We start from the raw sequence: 13,808 nt of genomic DNA on the forward strand, positions 1-13,808 counted from the left end.
TATATATATATATATATATATATATATATATATACATATATATATACATATATACATATATACATATATACATATATACATATATATATATATATATATATATATATATATATATATATATATATATATATACATATACTCAAACACTTCTCACCAACCGGTAGAAGAACAAAGGACACAACAGGGGTTTCACAGGCTGCTTTATTCTGAGATTTAGGCAGACCGATTTCAGCGCATAGCTTTCATCAGTGCCAGCAGTCCAAATACACAGTTTTCCCACTGAGTCTTAAAATACGGCCCCTCCTTCCCAGTCGAATGAGGCTCCCCTGCCCTGGGTTCTTCTTAGCGCTGCGCAGATACCGAGGACTACCAGTCCCACAATGCAGCGTGCGAATATCCAGTGCGTGTGGGAAAACGTGGCAAGATTTAAATGTCACTAGCCTTGTGGCCCCTTCTTTCGACCATCGAACCCACAGGCACCTAGGTTGGAGGCGCAAATCCAGTGACCTATTCCCGTCAAGCAGTCTTGACCCGCTTCTCGGTGCTTTGCAGGTAATGATGGTGGGTCAACAGATGATCCGATGCCTCGGCTAACTACAAACAAAGTTCCCATGTTTCTGTGACCATATATATATATATATATATATATATATATCATACAATTAATTAAATGTTGTCTGTTCTATGTTCTATGTGCAGTCAGCACTGAAGTGCATTCCCATAAAGGAGTTCTACAATTACGATTCAATCCACAAAGTTTTCCTTCCTTTTTCTGACTTTTTTTTCTGTTTTTCTTTCTGCAGTTCCTCATCTTAGTGTTGTCAAAGAGATGGTCAAGCGTTTGCAGGAACTTCGGCACACGGAACAAGTGCAAAGAGCATATGCTCTTAACTGTGGAGAGGGAGCCACTGTCAGCTACGAAATTCAGATTCGTGTGTTGCGAGAGTTTTCTCTCTCGGACGCTGCTGCTGAACTTCTGCAGGTAAATACTGGATGGATTAGATCAAAACATTGCTCTGAAACTGGACCTATTATACAGCAGAGGAGATACATAATGACATGCACTTTCATTGGGACAGTTTCCTGTGGTGCCATGTGCATTGCAAGTTACTGCACAAAGACTTAGCTGGCTTATGTCTCTCTGCACAGTCTAGTACCAGGTAGTGAAGGGCTGTCCATTATTCACCAGTTTGAGACTGTTACACATTTCTTGGATTTAAAAAAAAAAGGGCCTGGTATTTTCTAAAATTACTGAAACACCATTAGGAAACCAAACTGATGTTTTTTTTAAATTTAACCACAGACATGATTTTAAATATGGGGCGACCAATGTTAATGTCTAAACATTTTCTTTCCGATCATCTTCTAGTGGTATTATTTAAAGAAATTATACATTAAATCCTTGTTTAAGTTTGAGAGGCCGGTCATCCATCCATTTTATTTTAAAGAGTTGGTATTCTCGATAGGCTAAATGACTGCAACTCAAAAGTGTTACTCTGGACCATGATGGGCTTGCTTGTTCTAGAGAGAAATATTAGACTGGGAATAAAACTGTGAAGGTCCACTGTCAGTCACCTGCTTTAGACTCTTGGGAATGAAAGTTGGATGATTAGTAGTCCCATGTTGCTCCTTTGAGTTTTTGAATTGTACAGCTCTGATAGCCGTGTAATTCTTAGGTATCCCTTCATTGGTTTAAGATATACAAACTGAAACACTAAGGGCCTGATTTAGATGCCGGTGGATGGGTTACTCCATCACAAAGGTGTTGGATATCCCGCCTGCAGAAATATAATTCCGATAGTACAGAGTGGGATTTGTAATTCAGTGGATGGAATGTCCTTTACCGTTGTGATGTAGTTACCTGTCTGCCGAGATCTAAATCGGACCCTGAGACTACTGAAACAAGTGTTTTTTTTTAACTATATTCCTAGACGATTGTAAAAGAAGCATAGAAGGTTTTCAAGCCCATATCGTGCAATAAACAAATTGTTTGTTACTGTATTCTGGTCTTCAATCAGTAAATCCTCACTTAATTGGAATAGAAATCTATTTTAACGAAATGTATTAGTTGATGAATGAATTTATACTAAAGTGTTATCTGTCTTGTCTCCTTTTTAGAACCCTCACAAGTTTTTTCCAGATGAACGATTTGGAGATGAAAGCCCACTTCTACCTGTACGTCAATCTGGACGATGTAGAGTGAACAGCACCCCTGCTACAGAAACCATGTTTACAGATCTAGACTCTTATGTGGCCTTTCACCCACCATTGCCCCCTCCACCTCCTCCTTACCATCCACCAGCCACCCCTATACATAGCCAGTTCCGTGTAGGTTGGAAGCAGCGGGTGCCCAGCCAGCATCCCTCACGTTCTTTTTCATATCCCTGCAATCATTCGCTCTTTCATACCCGAACTGTTCCAAAATCCAACCCACCTGTTTACTTATCTGGTGCCAAAGTTGCACCACCTGATTGCACTAATACTACAGGAATGGGGAGACAGACTGTAGCAGCAGCAGCCGCAGCAATGGCAGCTGAGCAACAAGCGGTAAGAGTTTTTGAAATACAGGTTGTTTAAGGTTTACAATGCACTCTTCCCCAATATTGCCCATCTAATAAATTACCACAATTCATATTGTTGATCTGAGTTAATATAAAGAACTTCTCATTTGCTTTTAATTGTAAGCCAATTGTATTTTCAAAGTGTGATGTGAAGAGCAGTGAAGCCATCTTCATCCCTTCTCTAGACCAAAGATTGAAGTCCTGTTTCTGTAGATTCGCAGCTCTACTATTGTTTGTGTGCATATATATGTTCATGTTTAAACAGATATGCAAGAGTTGTTAAGACAATTGCCCGGCGCCACACCTCCTACATACACGTTACCCTCCAGTTGCACTTGTTTATATCTAATGTACCAGACAAACCTTAACACTCAGAACGTGATTATAGTTATGAAGTGCGAATGATGCTGATTTCTTAACATTAAAAGGATTTTTATTCATCATAATGTCCATGAATCAAATCAGTTGCCATTTCTGTAGTTTAACATATTTTCATATTCTTTGTTGCTACAGCCACCACGTTTCGTGGATAAGCTTCTTTCTCAAGGCTAGGTGGACTCGCCAAATTGCAAGATTTTCATATGTATCGGCGTCACTCTTTTAGATGAGTGTCAGGGGGATGATAAAAAAAAGAAATGAATCAATGCTCAAGGTTAATTTGCAACAAATTTCTTGCAACGTTGCTTTGTGGTGGCTAGTAGCTCTGCAAAGAAACCTACAGTTTTCTGTTGAAAGAAAACATCCTTTAGTACTCAATCCCTTTTCGGACCAGCACGGATTCTGCACTTACTCTTATATTGGATGACCTACTAAAAATGCTCAATTGAAATGATTCATTCCTTTTGATATTGCTTGATTTATCGGCTGCCTTTGAGACGGTCAAACACGATAAACTACTGACCTTACTGCAGCAAAGGATGGGCTTATCACGGGTCATTTTACAAAGGTTCTCTTCATTCCTCCCAAAAAATACCCAAGAGTCAAAATGAATCAATCTTTGTCTAAGCCCCATGCGATCACTCTTGGCGTTCCTCAAGGATCTCCCATTCTCTTTATCCTATTCCTGAAACCACTGGCAAACAACCGCTACCATATGTACCCTGATGAGACAGCTGTATCTCAAAATACTACCGACCCCCCCCACCCCCCCCCCCCCCCCACCCCCCTTCCCGGACATTCTATCCCTCAGTTTTGCAGCCTGAATCTTTCTGGATTCATTATGCTGTGCATTATTCCGCGGTCTAGTGGTTGGATCCGGAATCGCAGTCCTTTTTTTTTTTCGTAGCCCAGATGGCCGTCGACGTCCCACCTTTTGGTGTACTTCCTGTGACGTCTGCACGCTTCCTGCGGAAGCTCCCACCTTTGGGCGCCATCTTCAGATTCTTTTTTCCGCCGTTGGGCCTGGATCCTTCCCGAGGGGCTCCAGAGTTTTGGAGGAAAGAAGATGCAGAAAAGTCGAATTTGCACGAAAAAGACTGAGAAGACGACGAGGAACAACACCATCAAGCCAGCAAGGAGAAGAAGAACTTGGAGAACTTCGACGTCCACCGGAGAATGCGCACACAGGGGGCCCCTGAGCGGAAGAAATGGACAAGACACCTTTTAAATTCTGCCGTAACTGCCACCACAAATACGCGCAGAAGGACCAGCACCCGGTTTGTAACCTCTGCCTACCGGTCGACCATGAGAGCAAGGACTGCAACGCCTGCTCCGCCTTCACACCGAAGACTCTCAGGGTTAGAGAGCGACGGAGAAGAGCCAACTACAACATGCAAGGCAAGGGAAACCACTGTCTCTTCGAGACCTGGGGCTCTTGAGCGACGAGGACGACAACGTTGCCGGAGAAGACAACTACTACACGGTCGTAGAGACCGATAAGAAGACTTCTAAAGAGGTAGGAGAGTCGACGACCCCTAAGCCCCTGACAGAACCTCGAAAGTCTGAGTCAGACTCTCTAAAAACAGTCGAAGTCCTTGAAGGGAGCTGCCGAAAAGTCCCGAGACCCTGGACCATCCAGAGGAAGAAACCTTCTACTACAAGGAGGAGGGCGACGACGATCAGCGGACGATCCTCGGCTCGGCATCCTCGGGGACACAGGACCTGGAGTGGCAGGACCTTGACACCGAAAGCCCAGAAGAGGCCGTGGACACGTACCCTTCGAGGCCTTTGCCGCCAGATGACATTGGGGTCTATAATATGTTCATCAAGAACGCGGCAACAGCCTTTGGAGTCAAGGTAGATACCTTCCACCCAAATCCACGGCCTCGCCTACGGGCCCGGCTAAGGACACTTCTGCGGAGCCTACGTTGGTCAAAACGAAACCGAAACCTTCGGTGTCGACGAAATCGAAACTAATAGAGACGGCGTCGAAACAAGACGTCTGTCCCTCTGGCCGCCTCCTCGTCTTCAGACACCTCGGGGCAGCCGAAGAAGGCCGTCGACCCGGGGAAGTCGATCAAGGGCGTCGAGCCAAAATCGGCCAAAGGTGTCGAACCAAAGACTGGGGCCCCGCACCCAGTACTAGAGTCCACCGACAAGACAACGTCGGCGCCGAAGGCAGTCGGCGCCAAAGGAGGGCACGGTGTGCCGAAGAGGGCTGATCCTGTGCCTCGACCGGATAAGAACAAGGCATCGAAGCTCGAGTCTTCACTCGCAGGTGGACCGAAGACGTCTGTCGGGTCGACGAAACCGTCCGCTTCCTTTACGAAGCAGGTGTCGGACTCTCTACAACGCATCAGGAACAAGGCTTCCGCGGCCGCACCGAAGGATGCTTCCACCGCGAAGCCGGCTGCCACAACGCCAAAGTCTTCTACGCCACTCCTGTTTACATTGTCGCCGAAGGTAGCACCAAAGGCCTTCGCTCCACGGTCGGTCACCGAGGCGCCCGTCCAAGTGTCTACGGCGTCGAAGCCTTCTCAGCCGCTTGGGAGCTTAAAACCTCGACAACCCTCGGTGGAGGAACAGTCGGAACACTTTATCGACGCCGACACCGGGAAACTGACCCTCTACAAGAGGAAGATCACGGCAACCCAGCCTTTGGAGTCCTACACTATTCCTTTAAAGCGCAAGAAGCCTGCTGTGGACTCCCCTGTTCTGGTGGAGCCTCTTGCTCCACGGACTCCACGAGTGGCTACACCCTCACCCACTTATTCAGACGTGGAGGGTGGAGAAGGTGAGGACGAGGAGTATAACTTTCCTGCCAACACTGATCCTGAGGATCACCAAGACTCATGGATGCAGGGGATCCGCAAACTGCCTAGGGCCCTCTGGTGTACAATGTCAAAACCTCTCCTACTGAGGATTCTGCGGCATTTAATGCTCTAATTGAGAGGGCGGCTAAAAACCACGGTGTCCAGCTGCATGCTGACCCTATCGAAGTGGACTTCCTCTTTGATACCTTTTCCACGGCAGAAAAGACTGTCAAGACACTACCCATGCTGAAAGTGGTTCTAAAACATGCTGCAGACATTTTTAAGGAACCCACACGGGCCAGGGTGATCAACCCTAGGATTGAAAAGAAATATAGGCCGGCACCTGGCGACCCCACCTACATCAAAGGCCAATTGCCATTGGACTCTCTGGTCGTTTCTAATGCCCGGAAGAGGGCGAACTCGCAGACCACTGGTGATGCTCCTCCCCCTGACAAAGAATCTAAAGTGCTGGAGGCATCAGGGAAGAGGGTGGCGGCTCAAGCGGCCAATGTCTGGCGTATCTCTAACACTCAGGCACTACTGGCCAGATATGACAGGGCACACTATGACACGCTAGAGACCCTGTTGCAACATCTTCCAGATCAGTATAAGGAGGCAGCTGAGATGCTTATTCAGGAAGGGAAGCTTATCTCCAACGCTTCGATTAAGTGTGCACTGGACGTGGCGGACACCGCGGCCAGAGCCATTAACACAAGTGTCATGTTGAGACGCCAGGCCTGGCTCAGAATCTCCGGTTTCAAGCCGGAGATACAGACCACCATCCTCAATCAGCCAGTAAACCCAGATAGGTTATTTGGTCCTGAAGTGGATACCACCTTAGAAAAGATAAAAAAGGATACCGAAACTGCAAAATCCGTGGGGGCTCTCCAGTCCCAGCAGTTTCGGAGCAGCACTTTTCGTCGCTCAGGCAATAGAGGTGTTTCCAGAGGCCAGATGTCCCAGCAAACGCAATACAATAAAGGTGGGGCCCAATCCTCTTACACCAAGCAAAGTAGAGGTGGCTATCTGGGCCACAGCGCCAAGGGCAGAGGTCGTGGAAACAACAACTCACGCTCCTCCGCCACCAACAAACAGTGACGCCCTGTCACTGCCCCCCGACCATACTACACCTGTCGGGGGGAGACTCCAGCAGTTCCTGCCCGTCTGGAAATCCATCACCACAGACAGGTGGGCCAGGAAACTTATCCAGTTCGGTTATTGTCTGGAGTTAACATCCACTCCACCCGAAATGCCACCAAAACACCGTCCTATGTCCACAGAGCATTTGCACTTATTGCAGCAGGAGGTGCTCGTCATGCTGCAAAAAGGGGCAATCAAGCTCGTGCCGGTGGAGGAAGAAGGCACGGGAGTGTACTCCCTGTACTTCTTAATCCCAAAGAAGGACGGGTCCCTAAGACCCATACTGGACCTCAGACCCCTGAATCAGTACATTCTGTCAGAACACTTCCATATGCTCACACTGCAGCAGGTTCTCCCGTTGCTCAATCAGGGAGACTTCCTCGCAACCTTGGATCTCAAGGATGCCTATCTCCACATTCCACTGCATCCATCACACAGAAAATACCTCAGGTTCACTATTCAGGGTCGGCATTATCAGTTCAAGGTCCTACCTTTCGGGGTGACCATGGCGCCCAAAGTGTTCACAAAATGTCTGGCGACAGTAGCTGCGCACCTCAGGAGGCAGAACGTTCACGTTTACCCTTATCTGGACGACTGGCTTGTCCAAGCAAAGTCGGCCCAGGAGTGCGCCGCCAACATGTCCCGCCAACATGTCCCACACCATTCACCTTCTTCACGATCTGGGATTCTCACTGAATTATCCCAAGTCGCACCTTCAGCCAGCCCATGTGCGGCAGTATCTGGGTGCGACGATCGATACTCTGGCAGCCACAGCTCAGCCAAATTCTGTGAGGATCAACAGCATTCAGTCACTGATCCAGAAGTTCAGACCACAACACTCGCTTCCAGCAAGAGTGTTCATGCAGTTGATAGGCATGATGGCCTCCTGCATCTTCATAGTCCCGCACGCGAGGCTACATATGCGTCCGCTCCAGGAATGCTTGGCTCATCAGTGGACGCAGGCTCAAGGACAGTTGAATGACCTAGTGTTGGTGACCGGTCGGGCGTACAGCTCTCTGCATTGGTGGAATCCACACAACCTTTGCAAGGGCCGTCCGTTCCAGGAGCCTGTGCCACAGATTATCCTGACGACGGACGCATCTCTCCAGGGATGGGGAGCTCATGTACTCCACTATACGGTGCAGGGAATATGGACAACGCAGCAAAAGAGGATGCACATCAACTACCTAGAACTGATGGCAATCTTCATGGCATTGAAGGCATTCAAAGTACATCTGTGCAATAAAGTCGTGTTGATCCGGACGGACAACATGACGGCCATGTACTACATTCAAAAGCAGGGGGGTACACACTCTCCACAGTTGTCTCATCTGGCTCAGAGCATGTGGAAGTGGGCCAGTCAGAGGAACATCTTCCTCATGGCGGAACACCTCCCGGGCAAGGACAATCAGATGGCGGATCTGCTCAGCAGGTACAGCCACCAAATGCACGAGTGGGAGATACATCCATCAGTACTCCACCCGTACTTCCAGCAGTGGGGTCATCCAGAGATAGACCTGTTTGCCACAAGGGAAAACGCAAAATGCCAAAGCTTTGCCGCCAGGTTCCCTTACCCACAGTCGCAGGGCAATGCGATATGGATGAACTGGTCAGGCAGATTTGCGTACGCTTTTCCCCCAGCACCTCTCATACTGCTGGTGGCACGAAAGCTAAGGCAACACTCGATGACACTCATCCTGGTTGCTCCAACGTGGGCACGCCAACCATGGTACACCACGTTTCTAGAACTCTCCGTGGTACCGCATCAAAGGCTGCACCTCACACCCAGGCTTTTGACGCAGAACCATGGCGACATTCAGCATCCAGATCCGCAACATCTCAACCTGGCGATCTGGCTCCTGAAGTCTTAGAGTTTGGCTACCTTAACTTGCCTCCTGAATGCATGGATATCATACGGGAGGCAAGAAAGCCCACCACCAGAGCTTGCTATGCAGCGAAATGGAAGCGGTTTGTCATTTACTGTACTGAACACAACATCAACCCGCTAGATGCATCCACTCCCAACATCATCTGTTATTTGTTACATCTTTACAAATGCAATCTAGCATATGCTTCCATTCGGATACACTTATCCGCCATAGCGGCTTATCTCCAAAACAGGCAGCATCTCTCCGTTTTCAGAGTGCCTGCCATTAAAGCCTTCCTAGAAGGACTGAAGCGGGTCATCCCTCCCAGGACCCCGCCAGCTCCTGTATGGAACCTCAATGTGGCCCTCACCAGGTTGATGGGCCCACCTTTTGAGCCTCTACATTCATGTGAGATTCAGTTCTTAACGTGGAAAGTGGCTTTTCTCATTGCCATTACGTCTCTACGACGTGTTAGTGAGCTACAGGCGCTCACTTTACAAGAGCCATTCATTCAAATTCACTCCAACAGGGTGGTGCAGCGCACTAACCCTAAATTTCTTCCTAAAGTGGTTTCGCAGTTCCATGTCAATCAGACCATTGAGCTGCCCGCGTTCTTTCAAAACCCAGAGACGGTGGCTGAAAGAATGCTCCACACACTTGACGTCAAACAAGCTTTGATGTACTACATCGATAGGACCAAAGAATTTAGGAAGACACAACAACTCTTTGTTGCCTTTTCAGCCCAGCACAAAGGCAACCCCATTTCCAAAGCAGGTATAGCCAGGTGGATCGTTAAGTGTATTCAGATTTGCTATCACAAGGCTAAGCGCACTTTAACGGTCCCCCCCAGAGCCCACTCCAACCGTAAGTTGGGGGCCTCCATGGCTTTCCTTGGTAATATCCCTTTGGAAGATATTTGTAGAGCAGCCACATGGTCTACACCACACACATTTACTAAACACTACTGTGTAGATGTGCACTCCAAGCAGCAAGCAGCTGTAGGGCAGGCTGTTCTTAAGACACTTTTTCAAACGTCTGCAGCTGGCACAGGCGGCCGCCGTTAATGGAGGGACTGCTATTTATTCTATGCTATAGCTATGAATTCAGCAGTCCAAATGCCTCGAACTGAATATGCTACTTACCAGTATGCATCTGTTCTTGGCATGTAGGGCTGCTGACATTCATATCGCCCGCCCTCCTCCCCGGCGCCTGTAGCGGCTGCAGAATTTACACTTACTCTTAGCATGGTCATCGCTCACAGTTACACTCCATCTTCGCCACAATGGCTAAAAACAATCTGGGGATGGAGTCGATGCCCATGCGCACTGTAGTCCAGGGGAGGAGCCACCTATCTCATGATACTTCGAAGACTCTTCCAGGACAACAATGTGCAATCATCCGGACCCAACACTAAGCGGCGATCTATGCTATAGATATGAATGTCAGCAGCCCTACATGCCAAGAACAGATGCATACTGGTAAGTAGCATATTCAATTCTAGCCACGCATTTCTTACCTGTGTATTATCCCCAGGTGTAAGACTGGATACAGAATTTTTTCTAAGCAGTACCTCTGCGTGTCAGTAGAGGGTGTTGAGTGAATCCGTAACAAAATCTGTATCAAAGCCCTCCCCTAACATCAGTTTCTTTCCTATTTGATCCGTAGAGCTTTCTCTGGCCATTTTTGGCCTCCCACGTCTAAACAGTGTGATTTCTCTGGTTATCTTCAAGGTCCTGTGGACTATAGTGTCGACCACTCATCCTATTTGCATGTGGTGTTTAGGCACACTCTGACTCCGAAAGGTGTGACTAGTGTCTTCAGCTTCAGTCGGTGCTGCAGAAGTGCCATCTGCCAGCTCCCGAAGTCCTTTGTCATCACTGTTGCCTGGTAAGCCACACTATAGGGGGTTGGCACCGCGACCTTCAAGTTTACTGCATACGTTCGGTGTCCCTGACTCGCCTCCTATTCTCCTAATGTTGGCATGTGCGTCTGTCCTATACCTTCTGGATTTTCCCGGCGACTGTCTCAGATGAGAGAATACTATTTATCCCTTCATGCTATTTTTGGTTCTCAGCCTCCCTCTTGTAGGAGGTAGATGAGGCCTCTACTACCTCCAAACCGGTGGAACCTCGTCGGCAGGGCCCTCCAAATCTGTGATGGACTTCATCTTGGCTTCGATGCACAGCCCTTCGGGGCCCTTCCAACTTCAGCGACACTGATTGCCCCTCCTTTATCACTCCTTCACAACACTGAGGTGTTTCCCTCTCGACGCCGGTCCATGTCTGGATCGGCGTCGGTGGCACCGTCCTCTTCGTGCTACCTTCCTTCTCCTTAGGAGGAGCCCCCTGTTATTTTCTCCTTGACACACATGCATTTTGGTTATGTGGATGATCACATGACTGAGCATCCTCCAGAGTTTTATTGGGTTTCTGCCTTGGTGACGCTAGTGACCTTGATTATTCTCCATCCACATGCCTGTTTTCTCCTCCTCGCCTCACTTCGGAGGCTAGGTCAACTTTTGCAGAGTGTTTTAGTTCTGTGGCTGCAACTTCCTTCTGTGTAAGTGGCCATTGATCCTCTACTTGGAGTCCTTCAGCAGGGCCAATTGAGAACTCAGCCTCTGCTTCCCTTCAGTGAAACAGTCTGATATTCTGTTGAGTACTTGGGCTAAACCCATTTCAGTGGCTGCTGTGAAGAGACCCGCTCTGCCTTTCCTGTCAGCCTACTCCGCACAGCTATGTGATTCAGGCTGTTATGGCCTCCCTCAGCATCTGCGCCGTGCTTGACTTTCCTCTGTACAGGGAGTCTAAAGGTCTGGATGCTTTAGGTCGATATCTCTTTTCTGATACCGGCTCCGCTTTATGGTCCTTAAATACAGCTAGTGTGTTTCTAATGTGTTGTGTGATTTGGACTTGTGCCTTCTCCCCTCTTTGACTGATGAATCCTGGGACATTCTTACTCAGCTGATCCAGGATGGGCATTAGGCAGCTACATTACTTATTCATTGTGGCATGTATAACAGATTCTGTCAGACGGGCCATGTCCCTTTCGGTAGGTCTTCACAAGCGTGCCTGGCTCTGTACCTCCAGCTTCTCTGAGGCTGTTTAGTCCACCTTGTTGGACATGCCTTTTGATGGTCAATATCTGTTTGACTCTCAAGCTGACTGCTTTGCTGTGTTTTTGGGATAGTCTGAGTGGGATGAAATCTTATTACCTGGTTGCCATGCCACCACCCCCCCTTTTTTTTTTCTCTATCAGGCTGGGAATGGTCAGCTACATTCTCTTCTGTGTGTGCTGCTCTAGGGCAGTGCCAGTTGGCTTCTTTTATTCACTTGCTACCTCCGCTTGTTGTCCGGTGTGGTGCCTCTGCCCTGGCAGGTATTTCCTTTCTTGCTATCTTATTCTGTTTAGTACAGGTTGTGGTCCCTGGCTGTATGGTGTGATCTGTCTTGATTACTGACCCTGTTTGGTGTGTACACTAGTGGGTGCATGGTGTTCTTTATTTTCTACCCATGTTCTGATTGGGGGTGTTTTCCTGGTATAGTGCAGATGTCTTATAGGTGTTCCTCCGTAAGTTTCTGACGAAATAGTACCTCTTTTTGCGGACTCCACCTACCGTGCTTTGGTGCATCGGCGCAAGTTGGACGATGGTGCCGCAACCCCCATGGTTGTTGAGTGCTTCTCCACTTAGCCCAAGGATTCCTTTCACTCTGTCTGGTGCTCTTCTTCCTGTCTGACGCAAGGGAAGGGGCATGGTTCTTGGCTATGGTACATTGTATGGTCCTTCCCTGCATGGTGTTGCTTCCTTTCTTCAGGCTTTAGCAGTTATTGTGGTAGCTCTCGTTGTACACTGGCAAGACTGGCTCCTGCCCTATTTATTTTTTCTCTTAGGTTCCTTGTGGCCATGCCTAGCCTGGATCTTGGCATGGCTGGCCTACTTGGCCGTCCTACCTCTTCTTTGCCTCTACATTGCCTGTTTTACCTCTGCTTTTCCCTTGTGCGAATCTGCGGTTGCTTTCGCTTTCTGGCTGGTGATATTTCCACGACCCCTCTGATACCTAACCCAATGTTTCGTTAGTGGTCTGGCTCTTCTTTAGATGTACCTACTACCCTTTTTCGGGTTGCCATTGTTCTTGGACATGGGTTCCTTCCCCATCCACTCTGGGCTGGGTCATACGCTGGTTTGTGATACCTTGGAATTCTTTCCCAGGAGTTTTCTCTGCTTCTTGCAAGTGCGGTTGCAATTCTTACCCTTTTGGGTGTTTGTATCCCTTGCACTAAAAGGCATACCAAGTACGATCTTAGGTGAAGTTGGGATCATCCCTCACATTGTTCCCTGGATTGTTAGCCAGGTACAGGTTGTCCTGTACACACATGAGTTTTCTTTTGCTTCTACCCTTCATACGTTATAAGCTGTGGGCACTGCCTCTCCATCTGTTCAATTCTTTACAGTGGCCCTTAGTATGGGAAGACCATTGCTAGAAATAAGGTCCAAACATTTCACTTTTGCAATGAGGACTAGTTATCTTAATAGGCCTCCCCTTTGTTGGCCCTGTCCAACTCAAATCTTTTTCTGGTCCTCCCTTGTGGTATTTCTCTATTCTAGTGGGGTTGTTTCTCCCCTGCGGTTTTCTTTTCACTTGTTTCTCAACTTCCTATTTGTACCTGTTAATCGGATTTGCTGTTTGTCACCTCACTTGGCTTTCTGGGGTCTATGAATTCTACCCTACCCTCTCCCTTTAGCCAGGCCATGCAACTGGTTTCCAGTTCTTAGTTGTCTCACCTTCGACCCATGGCTGTTGTGGTTAGTTGTATGTACTCTCCTTGGGCAAATGTTATTATACAGTGTAATTTCTGTATATGCTTCTCTTAGATGCTCTCTGCATTGCCTGCTTCTATGGCTAGGAGCTTTGGCCCAGTAGTTTCAGTTGTTGTCCTTAGCCTCCTGACTTGGTCTCTTGGGCTGACTGACCTTCTGGGGGGCATTGTAGTGCTCTGTTTATATGGAGTGTTCTTCCTAATCATCTTTTTCTTCGGCCATGGTGTTT

General features: G+C 48.0%; 1 protein-coding gene across 1 annotated transcript in view; it reads left to right on the forward strand.

Moving 5' to 3' along the window:
• BTBD7 (BTB domain containing 7) overlaps positions 1–13,808 on the forward strand; it is a 464,036-nt gene that overhangs the window by 402,832 nt on the left and 47,396 nt on the right. The window contains exons 9-10 of the mRNA XM_078660088.1: positions 804–982; positions 2,119–2,547. Coding sequence (XP_078516214.1) covers positions 804–982; positions 2,119–2,547 — 608 coding nt within the window. The remainder of the gene's footprint in view (positions 1–803; positions 983–2,118; positions 2,548–13,808) is intronic.

This window comes from Lissotriton helveticus, chromosome 9 (assembly GCF_964261635.1).
Source record: "Lissotriton helveticus chromosome 9, aLisHel1.1, whole genome shotgun sequence".
Classification (NCBI taxonomy): domain Eukaryota; kingdom Metazoa; phylum Chordata; class Amphibia; order Caudata; family Salamandridae; genus Lissotriton; species Lissotriton helveticus.